At 42.7% G+C, this 14007-nt stretch overlaps 1 protein-coding gene across 2 annotated transcripts in view; it reads left to right on the top strand.

Annotated features, from left to right (window-relative positions):
* The first annotated feature begins 283 nt into the window (after positions 1-283).
* The window catches only part of Garem1 (GRB2 associated regulator of MAPK1 subtype 1), a 168683-nt gene continuing 154959 nt past the window's right edge, over positions 284-14007 (top strand). The window contains exon 1 of one of the 2 annotated variants that reach the window (XM_021214851.2): positions 284-773. In XM_021214851.2, coding sequence (XP_021070510.1) covers positions 653-773 — 121 coding nt within the window. In that variant the 5' untranslated portion in view covers positions 284-652. The remainder of the gene's footprint in view (positions 774-14007) is intronic. The other variant, XM_021214853.2, reaches the window with a different exon arrangement.

The raw sequence follows: 14007 nt of genomic DNA, 5'->3' as shown, positions 1-14007 counted from the left end.
GCTAGAAGAAGGTGTGGTTATGTGGGGGCGGGGCATGTGGAAAGCCCAGCCTACTGAAAGGGAGGCGGAGCTAGTGAAGGTGGAGTCCGAGTTCCTGGGAAGTGAAGCCTGCGTACCAGAGGAGTGGTGCTAGCGTTGTGGGGGCGGAGACCGAGTCAAAGAGGCAAGGCTTCCTTGGGGAGGCGGAGCCTATACTCCTGGGAGGCGGAGTCTCCGATGGGGAGGCGGGCGCGGAGGCGGTGCCGGGGCGGGCTGCGCAGGCGTCGCTTGCACCTTGTTGATTAGTCAGTGCCGGGAGCGCTGCTATGGCGTTCCTCGGACCCGCGGCTCCTCCTCACACTGTGCTCGAGGCGGAGGCTAGGAGAGGGCCGAGGAGGAGGAGGCGGGCGCCTGGCCGCCGCAATTGCAGAGCCGGGGCCAAGGGAGGCGGAGGCGGAGCGGGAGCCACCGCAGCCAGCCGGGCCGCCTGCAGTGCTCCCCTGGCTTGAGGGCGCCGGGCGCCTGCTATGCCTCGGTGTGGCCACTGAAGCCAGGCGCCGGCGTCCCCGCCGCTGTGCCTCGCTGTCCGGCTGCCCGCGGCGGGAGTACGGAGCCGCCAGCCAGCCAGCGGTGGCGCGAGCGCGGGAGCGCGGGGCAGGAGGAGGCGGGGAAGATGGACCCGGCTCCCTCGTTGGGCTGCAGCCTCAAGGATGTGAAGTGGAGCCCAGTGGCCATGCCGCTCGACCTGCTGGTCAGCACCTACCGGCTGCCCCAGATCGCGCGGCTGGACAGCGGTGAGTGCCTGCGGGACCCACGGGTGCCAGGAAGGGTGGGACCGGTGGCGGGGGTGGGGGAGAGTTTCGGGGGAGGGGGCGGTCAGTGCTCACCCCTAGCCGTCTAGTTGGCCCAAGAGGCTGCCGCAGCTCTGGCGGTTGCTCTCCACTCCCCCCCAGCAGCAGCCCTCGCCGTGCAAATCAGAACCCTTGCAGTGCAGTAAATAAGGACACCTTATATCGTGGAAACCTACAGATAGTAATCTTGGACGCAAGAATTACTCAATCTGGGAATCCTGAAGTTATCTTAGGCAACTTTCTGACGAAAATAATTGGACTCTTGGTGGTATCTTGCTTGGGGTGCTCTCTCCAACTGGCCCTCCCTGCAGATTTCAGAGGAAAAGCTCCCAGGTGACCCAGTGAAAACGGATCTCCTTTCTTGGTGACCTTTTATTACAGCTCGTCTATTCTGTTTAACCCAACAGCGAGTGATTTGGGGCTGTGTACAGAAAATGTCTTTAGCAGAAGTGATGGTATGCTTAAGGTTAATTATTAGCTTAGCGCTCTTCCAGCTTAGAAAAAAAAATATTTTAAGCCACTAAAACGTATTGATTTGCAATCTGAGCTTTGAACCAAGAAATGTCAGTATTTCCTGAAACTGACCTCAAGAAAACAGCCAAGAGCACACCCCCGACACACACACACACACACACACACACACACACACACTGGTTATTCTGCACTGTGACATCTGCAAACAAATATGTAGATGTGCTACTGGCAGTCAAGTGAACACCTTTGAATTTGAGAGTTGTGACATTGGAGGGGGCGTTTAAATTGTGTCTGTATAAAAAGACCCTGTATGCTTATCAGGTTTAACTTCATGGGACTGCAGATTGTAGGAAGAAGTCTGTTTGGCTGTAGGGGAGTGGGGCACCAGGTTGGCAGCAGGCAGGCACATAGACAGAGCTGTGGCCACATGCAAGCCAGATCAGAAACAGGTCTGAGCAGAAGGATGTTACTTTTTCCAGTGACAGACACTCGCTCCATTTCCTCATTTTCTAGAGTAAGAGTGTTTCACCCGAAACATATAAAATGCTGCCACAGAATTCCCGTTCTATTTCTTGTCTATGAAGTAAAGTTAGACATTAGAAACCCGGACAGGAGAAGTAACATATAAGAAAGTTTTTAAAGCTGGGGGAGCATTGGCATGCTTGCTGCCCTTGTCTGTGGTGGCGGTGGTTGGGGGTGGACCCTGGGAATAAACTGGTTTTTAAACTAGGAATGAAGCGTGTGAAGATAACACTGTTGAACCCAGGGGAGCCCAGATGGCACATTGAAGCATTTCTGCTTGGCAAAGTGTGTTGTGCTATGTATCTGCAGACGTGTGTGTGTGTGTGTGTGTGTGTGTTTGCAGTTTCATTTCCTCCTCCACTGTGCAAAATTGTATGTTTTGGCAGATTGTGAGTCTTTACCTTTCCATTTCCAGACCTTCCCTCATCTCTGCGAACTCTGCCAAAACTTCTTAGCTAGACAAGAGAGCATTGGTGCGTTCTGTGTGAAAATTACCCAGGGTTCTTCCGACTCAAAGTGCAAAGAGGCCTCAGACATAACTTTTAAAGTCTCATTCTCCACGTCCCTACCCCTCTCACTCATTAAAAGAATCCGAATCAGCACAGAGCTCACCCCACACTTCTTTTCAAATTAGGATGTAGGCTGTGAGTTTCAACACTGTCCTTTCAAGGCCTGGGATGGACTTGATCACCATATGGAATTCTAGTTCTTTGTTGTAAATTCCTCTTGTGATTACAACTTGAGAATCACTTCAGCACACTAAGTTCATACTTGTAACCAGTACTGCCTTGTACCTGATCCCTTCATTAACCAGTCCCATCTCCTTTTGATTAGCATAGATTTTAATATCTGCATTCTATTCCTTGGGAATAGCTGTAATACTTATCTATCTGTTCCTCTATTGATGGACATTAAGCTGCTGCTGCTACTGCTCCTCCTCTTCCTTCTCGCTGCTATTTGTAAGTTCTGAGATAATGAGCATTCCTGTACATAGATTTGTTTTGGGAGTGAGAATGCATTCCTGGCTTGCTGAATGCACAGGAGTCCCTTTAAAACTTGTGATACAATTGTCTTTGCTCTAGAGAGACCAAAGGTTATACTCATACAAACAAGGGCATTGTGAAAATACCACTGGGCTCATGTCCTTACAGAAGGACTTATAGAAGTCCTTATAGAAGGACTCTATGTTGATTTCTTAAGTTTTTACTAATCTTAAGGGCAGGGGACATGTCATTTTAACAATTCAATTTGGGTAGACTTTAAAAAAGCCAAATCATAAATTCCTTCCATAAACATTGTTCACTACAGTGTTGAGGACAGGCTAAGGACATTGCTGCCATACTTTCAGATGCCACAGGTAAATTCTCAGGGTTTGTAAAGTCTAATCTTCTGTGTGTGTTTTAGCCAGTTTTAATGCTACAGGAACATTTTACAGATACGCATGCATGCACAGACCTGAAAAGTAGTTATTTTCCAAATCATTTGTTTTAAAAGAAACCAGAAAGAAATAGAAAAACATGCCCTAAACTGACATCATGCTAAGTGGAAGGATCGGGGCTGTCTTTAAGGAGTCCTGGAAGAACATTAGAAAGTTGGACTTCACTGACCACCTGTTGCACACACATATAAATCCACGTGTTGCACACATTGTCTTTGCTCCTCAGTAGCCTTGCTTTAAGGATTTGGGGAGTGTGGACTCAGAGGTTGAACAAAAGAGTCAAAATGAGCAGTGGGATTTCCAGCAGCCTTTGTGCCCCTTGGTGCAGGCTGTGTTGCCTCCTCCTGAGAGAAGGGAGTGGGAAGGGCCAGGTCTGACTTCTCTAAATAGCCTCACTGTCTCTGAAAGCTTAAGGACCAGAAAGTCAATATTTTTAAAATGGTGTAGACACTGAATTAAGTGCTGGCGTCATCCATCATATTTAGATGACTTTTTGCTTCCCAAAGGAGGGGCTGGGAAGGGAAGAAGGGAGGTTACCGAGGGAGAAAGCTGGGAGAGAGAAGGAAACAAGTGCCATGTGGGGCTCATGTTCGTATCTGTTCAAATGACTTCTTTGTACAGTTTGTATTTAAAAAGTATTAACTTGACAGTCCATGAATTTTCCATGCATGAGCCAGGCAAGTTAGATGCATTTAATTTGATATGTCCTATGATAAATTTTTAAAATAATTTATTCATATGTATGTGCGTGCGTGAGTGCGCGTGTGCGCTTGCACAGGCATACATACCAGAATGGACATGTGCATGTTGGAGGATAACTCATAGGAGTCAGTTCTCTCCATCTACCATGTGGGTCTGTGGGATGGACTTCAGGTCATCAGATTTTCCAGCAAGTGCCTTTATCAACTGAACCATCCTACCTGCTCTCCAATGAAGAAATGTATCTTTGAGAGGTAAACACAAAATTTGTGAGTCTTCCTAGTTTTGCCTCCCGAGCCTTTCTGGAGAATCCAAAGGAGAAGCCTGTAGTTGTTCTCCCTGAGAATTTGATAGGACGGCTATGATTAGCAGAGGCCAGCCTGTTACTGATTCGCTCACTGTCGGGCATCTTAAATGGTTGTCAGTTGTCGTCTTGTAAGTTGTCTGTAGGATCGGATCCCATGAATTCATTCAGAACCAGGAAGAGGACAGAGAATAGTAACTCCTGCTCCATTCCAGCAGTCCTTGCTCAAAGTTGGGGCTGTGGGGAGCTATCTTCCACTTCATCTTGCAAAAAGTCTTAAAGATCTAGCTCTAAATTTTCTTCCCTCCCTCCTCCCCCTTCTTCCTTCCTCCCTTCCTTCCTCTCTTTCTCTCTTTTTTCCTTTAAGAACTCATGTACCCTAAGCACATTCTAAACTTGTTCTTTAAAACTTTTCATTCTTGCTTTAAATGAAAAAAATGCAACATATTGTAAATATTGATATTTTAAAATACATTGTTATAACATTTCAAAAGCTCTAGTAGAATCTGTGCTTGATTCCCAGTGTTTCATATTATTTTTATCACATTTATTGCGTGTGGTATGTGTTTGTATGTGTGTGTGGTGTGCATTTGTGTGTGTGTGTGTGTGTGTGTGTGTGCATGCTTGCACCACGGTGTGAGTGTGGAGGTCAGAGGACAGCTTGTAGAATTTGGTTCTCTCCTTCCACCTTTTGGGTTTAGGAGATCAAACTCAGGACATCAGACTTAGCAGCGGGTACCTTTAGCCATGGAGCCTTTTCACCAGCCTTCAATTATTTATTTTTAAAGAAGCATGAGTTAGTCCTCAAGCTGTTGTAAACTCTGTACCTTTTCCTCATATCCTTAAATCCATGCTTCTGCCTCCTCACACACTGAATCAAGTCCCCATTCATTTTCCCTTAGTGTTCAAAATGACTTTATTGATCCTTCTGTCACAAGTTTAGAAACAGAACACATTGGAATATAACATTTTGTACTTCTTTTTAAAAAAACAGAAGACTTTTAGAATTTGAAAAATTCCAGATTTTAAAGATGACAATATTATTTTGTGACAAGGCATACATAGTACATAGAAGTCGGAGGATGCTGTTAATGGTGTTAGATCTGGCCTTTCATCCTTCTTGTGTGGGTTCTGGGGCTTGGACTCTGGTTGGCAGCCATTTGTGACAAGTCCCTTTATCCACCAAAGTTTTGACCAAACAAAGAATTAGTGGCTGGGAGTGTGGTTCAGTGATAGAGCACTTACCTAGCACATAAGAGGCCCTGGCTCATTCCAGAGCCAGCCCCAAAGCACACACAGAACTTCTTAAGGTACAAAAAGTGTCACTCAGATGCCGGAGACTTTCACCCCTTAGCATGTGTCAAAAATTTCCTTGTCCCCTTTGTTTGTCCCCATGAGATCTCTGTATCCCTGCCCAGTGTGTTTTAGAAAGATCTGGGAGAAAACAATACTCGTATGAGTTACTTGAATTTAGTGGGTGGAGGACGATTTAAGGTGGATAGGTCAAGAGCAGCTTCCATCTATTATAGGCATGGTCACCACAGGAGAGAAATCCTTCCACCCTAGTCATGGCTCAAGCAGAACATGTTTTAAATAATTATCTTGTTAAGTCTTGTTCTTGCCTTTGAGCACACACCTGGGTTTGAGTAATATTGGAACAGGATAATAAGACATAGTTCAAGGCTTTGTCTTCCAAAAGGAAGAGGAAGTCCTAGGCTGTCTTCAATGATGGAGAGAAGAAAAAAGGTGATCGAGTTGGAGACAGGTAACTAAGACAGCTTTAGTCTCCTACCTGGCTGTATTAGTCACTCTTCTCACCTCTGGTCTCTGGTGTCCAACAAGCAGCTTAAGGAGGGAGAGGTTTATTTGGGCTCACATTCTGAGGTGTGCTAGTCACCATGGGAAGAAGGAAGAGCTGTGGCAGTTGCTTGCTCACATCCCTACAAATCAGGACGTAGGAGGAAAAGATCCGTGACACCCAGATGGTTTTCTCCTGGTTCCTTTTGTTTTCAGGATAATGCCAGGCCCTAGTGCGGTGACACCCACATTTAGAGTGAGTCTTCAGCCTGTAGTTGATTCTCTCTGGAAAAACCCTCATACATAGAACCCAAGTGCATCTCATTAATACCTGCTTATAATCGTCAGAGATCCTGCTAAATCCATGTTTTGTCTCTGAAATTCATGTAAGTGTTCTGTGATTGACATGGGCAGCGGGGGTAGGGAGTGTGCACATGCACATGTGTGTTTTGCTGAATCAACAGCATATAGATACTGCCCCAGAATACACACACACACATACACACACACACACACACACACACACACACACACACACACACACATTTTATGGTTTTGTTTCTCCCTGGAAGTCCATTTAGAATACAGAGGGTGCATATACAGAGGGTACAGGGATGGAAAAATGATGTTTAATGATGAATTTGGAGTCAATAACTACTGTTTAGTAGCTGTACAATCTTGGTTAGATCTCTTCATTTCTTTAATTTGTAGTTTTTCATGAAGATAAAATAGAAATACCCACCTCCAATGTGTGTTATAAATGGTCCTATAATTCATTAGCCCCATACTATGCAATTCCCTATTATAATTGTAGTATTGAGAAAAGCTTTGTTCCTTGTGGAGGAAGTAGTTAATGTATCTGCTTATTTGGGCTATTAATGCAATATAATGCAATAGCATATAGGTATTACATGTGTGTTGCCTCATAGTTCATATGCATGTCTAAGATTGGCATAGAGATTCATATATGGTTTCAGAGGGAGGCTTCTTCATGTATCACTGAGCATGAGAAGGAACTGGAGTAATGGGTGTTACTGTACTTATTCAGGTAGAGAAGCAGAAATGCTCCAGGTGGCTCAGCCTAATTTTTTTTTCCTGTGAATTATAGGTGTCATAGACATCTGCAGGTTATAGAAAGGAGTGAAGTCTTTATCAGTGAGAAAGGGTTATGAATGAACCCACAATTGGGCTGAGAGACTGAGCAGAAGGTCAGGGAAGGATTCTTAACTGAATCAGGGTCTGTCCAAGTAGTATCAAAGCAAAGGACTGAGACGTTTGAGCATCTGCATGTATTTTCATGGTTTTGTCTGCTGGTGTCCTTTTTCAGTGGCTGTGGTTAGTTCTGTATGCCAGGTAAATGATGAAGAAGTCCTTTTCATGTCCTCTCACACACGGTATACTTTTTTGCTTTCTCCCAGTTCTGACATACTCTGACTGTTGGCCATGTCTAAAAATGATGAGCTCAGGGCTGGAGAGGATGTTGCCATAGGCAGTGGACAGGGATAAACACTCAGATCCATGAGTCAAGGGTAGACATAGCTACTTTAGTGTCTTTGGTTTTCAAGTACCATGGCTGTTTTGAAAGTTTTACATGCAATGCATTTCCACACTGGCATTGAGAATCTGGGAAAGTGCTTTGACTATTGCGAGCCGCTGCCTCATCAGTTGAAGAAGGAGTATTTTGGGTCTCATTCTCTCATTGGCTGCCTTACTAAAATAGCCAGTTCTTGTAGACCAGCTTGTAAACTCATTTATTTTTGTTGGCTATCCCTGAGGGATCTGTCTTTTCACTTACTAAGCCATAGCTCGTAGAAGACTCGTAAACTCCCCTCTGGTCTTAGCGGGACCCTCAGTCTTTAGTACACCATCTCTTGTGTACAAACGAAAAGTAACTACCACTCACAGTTTATATATTTTGTCATTCTTAAAGAACATCAAAGGGTTTTAAATTTCTGCAGATTAATTCTTTCATAGCATATTCTCACATGAAAAGCCCCCCCCCCCATTCCCTACCCACCTCTGCTCTGAAATCCACAAGAACGTTTTCTCCAACTTCAGGTTAAAGATACCTAGAGCTATTTTATTGTTTCTCAGCTCCTAGCACAGAGCCCCTGCCAGGTAAGCACTTAATAAATGAATGAACAAGTTTCTGTGTTGATAACTGTATGGCCTAAGACTTCTGCAGGCCTGTAATAGCTGGTAGTTATAGTATTGTAAATAAATTCTCTCTAGAAATGGCAATTTATTTTCAGAGTAAATTAAAAAGTTGCTGGATCAATAGACCACCTGTTATGTTAAAATGAAGGTAATTGTACATGTTGCATGGTGCCATGCCTTTGAATTTTTAAACTTTGATGTCATTACATTGCTCACTCGATGCCCATGTGCATGCGTTAGAGTGCCAGAATCTGTCAGACTAGTCATCACTTACTTCTAGAAAGAAAGGCCCAATGAGGCAGTCATCTGTTCAGCCACTCGGGGTCTCATCATGGACACTAGCAATTTTATTTCTAAGCAAAGCAAACCACTTGGTTCAAATGTGCTACAAGGCTGTAATTGCTAATTTGGTACAGTTGTCTCTTCCTAGAATAGCCACAAGACTGACTGTAGTGTCTTAATCCCAGACAATGAGTTTCCTTTTATGCCCTTGAAGGAGTATTCTGTTGGAGGAAAGGAAGGAAAAACACTCCCAGTACAGTACTGTGGAGGCATTGCCTTACAACTACCAGGCAAGGCATTTTAATGGATTCTGTTCATCGTTAACCCAGACTGAAGTGGTTAAACACCACTTGGGCTTTGTTGGCTTAATGTTTGTTTAATAAATACCATATTATTGAATTTAAAATGCAATATGAATTCTTAGCACTGGAGATATTTGTTATTCTCAGTAATACTGACCATGCACTGCAAGTTATTGGGTTCAAGACTAGTAATAGCACAGAGGAGACTGCGATTGTTTTTGAGTCGTGTTTATGTATATATCCCTGGAAAGAGTTAAGCTACGTTGTGTCTGGTGGCTTATTTTCTTAACTTACTAGAGAAAAATTTCTTCAGTCAGACACTTTTTTTTTTCTATATTAAGCTGATAGTTTTGCTAATACCATACTTTAAGATGTTAGAATTGAAACTTCCCTGTCTTTCTATCAGGGAACTAGATTTACATACTCAAAATAGACAAGGGTCACCCCTTCTCTGTTGCACCATTGTTTCTAATCATGTGTACTCCCATGTAGGCAATCACAAACACTGGTTATTGGAGACTTCTGTCTGTTCATAGAAAGGTTAAAGAACTCCCCGAGAAAACCTTGCTGTGAGCATCTACCTCTGCTGGTTCTGTTTCCTCCCCAAGTGGTGCTCACTTTGAAGTACCATTCTCTGGTCGTCACCGTAGACCAGCAAGAATGGTCAGAACCACTCCCTGTCATTTCTAGCCTTAGTCTTATGCCTCTGGGTCTTTCATCACAGATTGTTTCAGGTGTTCACATTTAGGATATTTCAGCATTCATTTTTACCTTGGGGCCACTGTCCCACAAAGTCAGTCAAGCTCCAGGCCCAAGTTAAACAACAACTTAATTAGTTGAGAGAGAGGCACATGTGTGTATGTGAGTTAGAAATGCTCTAGAAGGTTCAGATTACCTACTTAAAAATAACAAGTCACAGGAAGCTTTATTAAGAGGCTCCCTTATATTTTCTATTTATTTTGGTCCCATTATTTGGCCAGTTAAAATGGAGTCAGAGTAGATAGGTTCAACAGAAATTTCAGAACCTCATTTTTATCATGGTTATTGTATATCAGCCAGTCATGCATTACAAGTTGAAAAATACACACGCGCACACACACACACACACACACACACACACACACACACCACAGTGACTTACACAACATAGGCAAGCCTTTTTCCATGTTGTCAGGACTGACATCCAGGTCCAGTGTTGGAAACTTAGACACTGTTACTGCCTTTCTGTTCTGTTTCCTTTAAGCTGTTGGTTCTGTCAAGGTGACTCCATGGTTCCGAATGGCTGCTGGAGCCCTTGCTGTTTTGTCTGCATCCCGTATAGCAAGAAGGGCAGAGGGTTATTTCCTCCTAGCTCCTCGCCACATTCACTCACATCTCGTTGGCCAGTGCTTTGGCACTTTGACATGGGAGTACATGAAGAGTCTGACCTGTGACCAAGGGTGCTGTGGCAGGAGGTGGAGGCACTGTGTGGTAGATACCTTCTGTTACTCCCTGACATCTCCCTTGTATTTTAAGAAGCCTGTTTGTTGTTTGTTTGTTTGTTGAGGATGGTGGATAATTAGTGCTTACACATGCTAGGCAAGTAGTCTACCATCAGCTATATCCTCAGCAAAGGAACCTGTTATTAGAGCTGAAAGTGCTGTGTGAAAAGCCAGGAGGAGTTGTGTATCTATCTGTAAGGAAGAGTGGTCACACAGCTGCTGCTGCTGCTTGGGCTTGTATAATTTTCACATTTTCTCTCTGACTTGATACACTCATTGGAATATTTGTATAATTTTTGAGAGAAGCTTTTCCCCTATTCTGGTCCTTTTGGACAGAAAAGTGTGATAGTTGTATTTAAAACAGTATTTTCTATTTTCATCATCACAAGAAATTTGGAAAACAAAAAAAGAAGGCAAAGTGAGTATTGGCTTTAAACTCAGAGGGCATATTAATTATAACATGACAGTTGGTATTAGGCAGATATGGAATGTAAGGACCAGATAAGAATGTAAAAGTGGGACCAAACTGCCCATCTGTCAGCCCCACACACTGCCACACTGTACTTTGTTATTGCTGGAGGATAAAACTCCTAAGGTTAATGGGCTTTTCTGCCTTACGAGTGATCTTTTGTTTTCTGACATTTTTGTACTTAAATTGGTTAGTTTCATAGCATATCATTGTTTGAGGCTCCCACCCAAAAAAGAGTTGCTTTTAGATTGTTCCTGAGTGTTGGTAAGTTGCATAAGGTTGCATGAGACCACGACGAGTGAGCCTGTCACTTTGTATGCCACCAACTGTCATAGTCATTTCTTAGTCTTTGCTATTTTAGATAATTAAAGAAAGCATGAGTTTTCTCATTTGTATTAATGTTTCTTTGGTTATTGTTAAGTTAGCTTCAATAATATATTTTCGTGTGAATTTCCTGAGATTTTTGTTCAATTTAAAACTTTTGGAAAGATTTTGTAATCAAAACAACAAAAATCATAACTTTATATTGGTTTCTATGGGATGTTTATGGGATAATCTCAAGTTTCATAGAAGTTAATCACTTTCTAAATTTTCTTTCTGTTTTTCTTCTGTTATTAAGTACTTGTTACCTCTACTTTTGTAGTTTAATAGTCGTGACCAGTTTAGAAATACTGCATGTATTGTTTTGTGCACGTAACCCATTAGAACACACCCAGGATGATGTTTGAGCCAGTTAGGTGAGCCAGACTGAAGTAGCTTCAAAGTGTTACAGCCACAAGTCTAAACACTGGTACTCGAGGCTGACTAATAAAATTCACAGAGCACTTCAAATCATGGGGACAAGCAAATATAAGAGCTTGAATGTCATTTGTCTTTTGGTGAACATATGTGCAAATGTCTTCCATGCTGTCTGTGGGGAGGGAGTTGGAAGAGTCTGACTCAGTTCTCTCTGTATAGTCCAGTGACTGACAGGAAATAAAGTATTGTCTCAGTCTGACAACTTAACACTGAAGGACTTTATGAGCAGTTTTATCTATCACCATGTGGAGGTGGCAGTTGCTGAAAGAGTATCTTTTATTGCCAGAGGAAGAGCCTCAAATCTACTACATGGTGAATGATGTATCTCATCTGAGCCTTGCTGTGTCTCTTATTTTGTTCTCCCTTCCATCCCCATGCTCTGTTTTTCTTTGACTTAACTGGAGGACAGTAATCTGAGTAGCTTATATAGAAGTTGAATGTGGAGCATAGAGAGTGGGGAGGATGGGCGTGTATGGAGTAAGTACCAATGTCAGGTAGAGTCTACCTATCTTAACTCATCCTTTACATCAAGCACTACCGCCCTTGAAACCTTGTCTGCCCATAGGCCTTAGTCATGGTTCTGTTGCTGTGAAGAGACACCGTGATCAAGGCAACTCTTATAAAAGAAAGCATTTAATTGGGGGCTTGCTTACAGTTTCAGAGGTTTATCTCATTATGATCACAGCAGGGAGCATGGCAGCAAGCAGGTGTGGTGTTGGAGAAGTAGCTGAGTACTACATCCTGAAGCAGAGAGAGACTCTAAGATTGGTTTTAGGCTTTTAAAACCTCAAAGGCCCAGTGCCAAGTGACACACTTCCTACAACAAGGCCACGCCTTCCAATCCTTCTAATCCTTTCAAATAGTGTCACTCTTTGGTGAATAAGCATTCAAATATATCTATGGGGGCATTCTTATTCAGACTACCACACTGTGATCCACTTAAACAATCTAATGTGTGTTCTTCATATTTGCTCTGTATTCACCCTCTGTCCCCATTTACCCAGACATGTATGGAATTCTGTCACTGTTTAATAAAAATTGAGTCCTGGGATTGAAGGTGTGCACTACCACAGCTGGCTTCATTCTCTTTTTGGTTGGCTATCCTAGTGATTAGCTCACCAAACCTCCCTATATGTAAAGTTATCAACTTTACTGTTTTCTCAGGATCTTCTAGTTTGTGTCTTTCTTCTCAGCCATCTCTCCTACTAGATATCTTCCTGAGTGGTGTAATGTCACAGTCAAACAACAGAATTTAGGGGTGGGGGAGTAATGAGTCTTACATCAGAATCAAAGCCCAGCAGATAGAGTGGGGTTGATTTAATGAGTGTTGAGAAGATGAAGTCCAAAAAGTCCATCTCAATCTAATTTTGTCACAGAAATATAGGAATCCATTTCTCCAAGTCAACATAAACTTAGTATAAATTGTTCTTGCCAGCTTAATGGATGCAAGTGAAATAAGGTCTTATTGCTATACTAATTTGCATTTCTTCTCTGTAAATCGTGCGAGCATGCATGTGTTTGTGTGTGCTGTTTATATAACAAGGTGTGTGTATGGGTAGGGCAGTAGACAACTTGTAGGACTCTGTTCTCTCATTTTGCCATGAGGGTCCTAGGGATTGGACTCAGTTTATCAAGCTTGGCAGCATCTCTAGCCTCTACATTATCTCACTGCTCCTTGAGATAGTATTTGTATTCCCCGGGGGATATTTTTTATTTACATCTATCTCTTGACTTTGCATTATTCCAGTTAACATATTTTAATTTTTACACAGATAGACAGGTTTTTTTTTTTCTTGATTTTAATCCTGATTAAGAAAATCTACCTGGAAACATAGATTGTGCATGTAGTCCTTTATATTGTTTAGGAAGATTTGAAAAATTACAAATTTGTCTTCAGTTTATCTGGAATTAATTTTTGTATATGATGTAAGATTTCTATTTTCTTACAGGCTGCTGTTATGTGAGTCCAGTTCTTTAAAAAAAAAAATCTGTTTACTACTGATATGAGCTATCTTTGTTGAATTTATCTTGCTTTTTAACAATAGGAAAACATACTTGAGCCACACCTGTCTTTCAGAGATTACCCTGGGCTCTGTTCCAAGAACATAAAAGATTAATGAAATCTGAAAACATCTCTTTACTTGCTAAAGAAAAGTCTTAGAAGATCTGTCTCTCTAGTATTGATGTGTTCTCCTCATGCAGTAGCCACGGGAGACCCAATAGTTGTTTGTGCAAGAAAAAAATTAAATTCCTTTTGAAGCAGGGTTGCCCTGGTGAGGTTTGGAAGCAATAGGAACTTGTGAAATGCTGTCTGGAAGCAGAGCCCAGATGCTTTGGCAGTAGACATTCTCCGGAGAAGAGTTTGTCTTAAATTCTCTACTAAGCTGTTGTGAGTGTGTTTGCACTCGTATGTCCGTGTGTGTGTGTGTGTGTGTGTGTGTGTGTGTGTGTGTG

This window comes from Mus pahari, chromosome 15 (assembly GCF_900095145.1).
Source record: "Mus pahari chromosome 15, PAHARI_EIJ_v1.1, whole genome shotgun sequence".
Lineage (NCBI taxonomy): Eukaryota > Metazoa > Chordata > Mammalia > Rodentia > Muridae > Mus > Mus pahari.
Note: the sequence above shows the minus strand (reverse complement) of the source record. Positions and strands in the feature narration are given on the sequence as shown.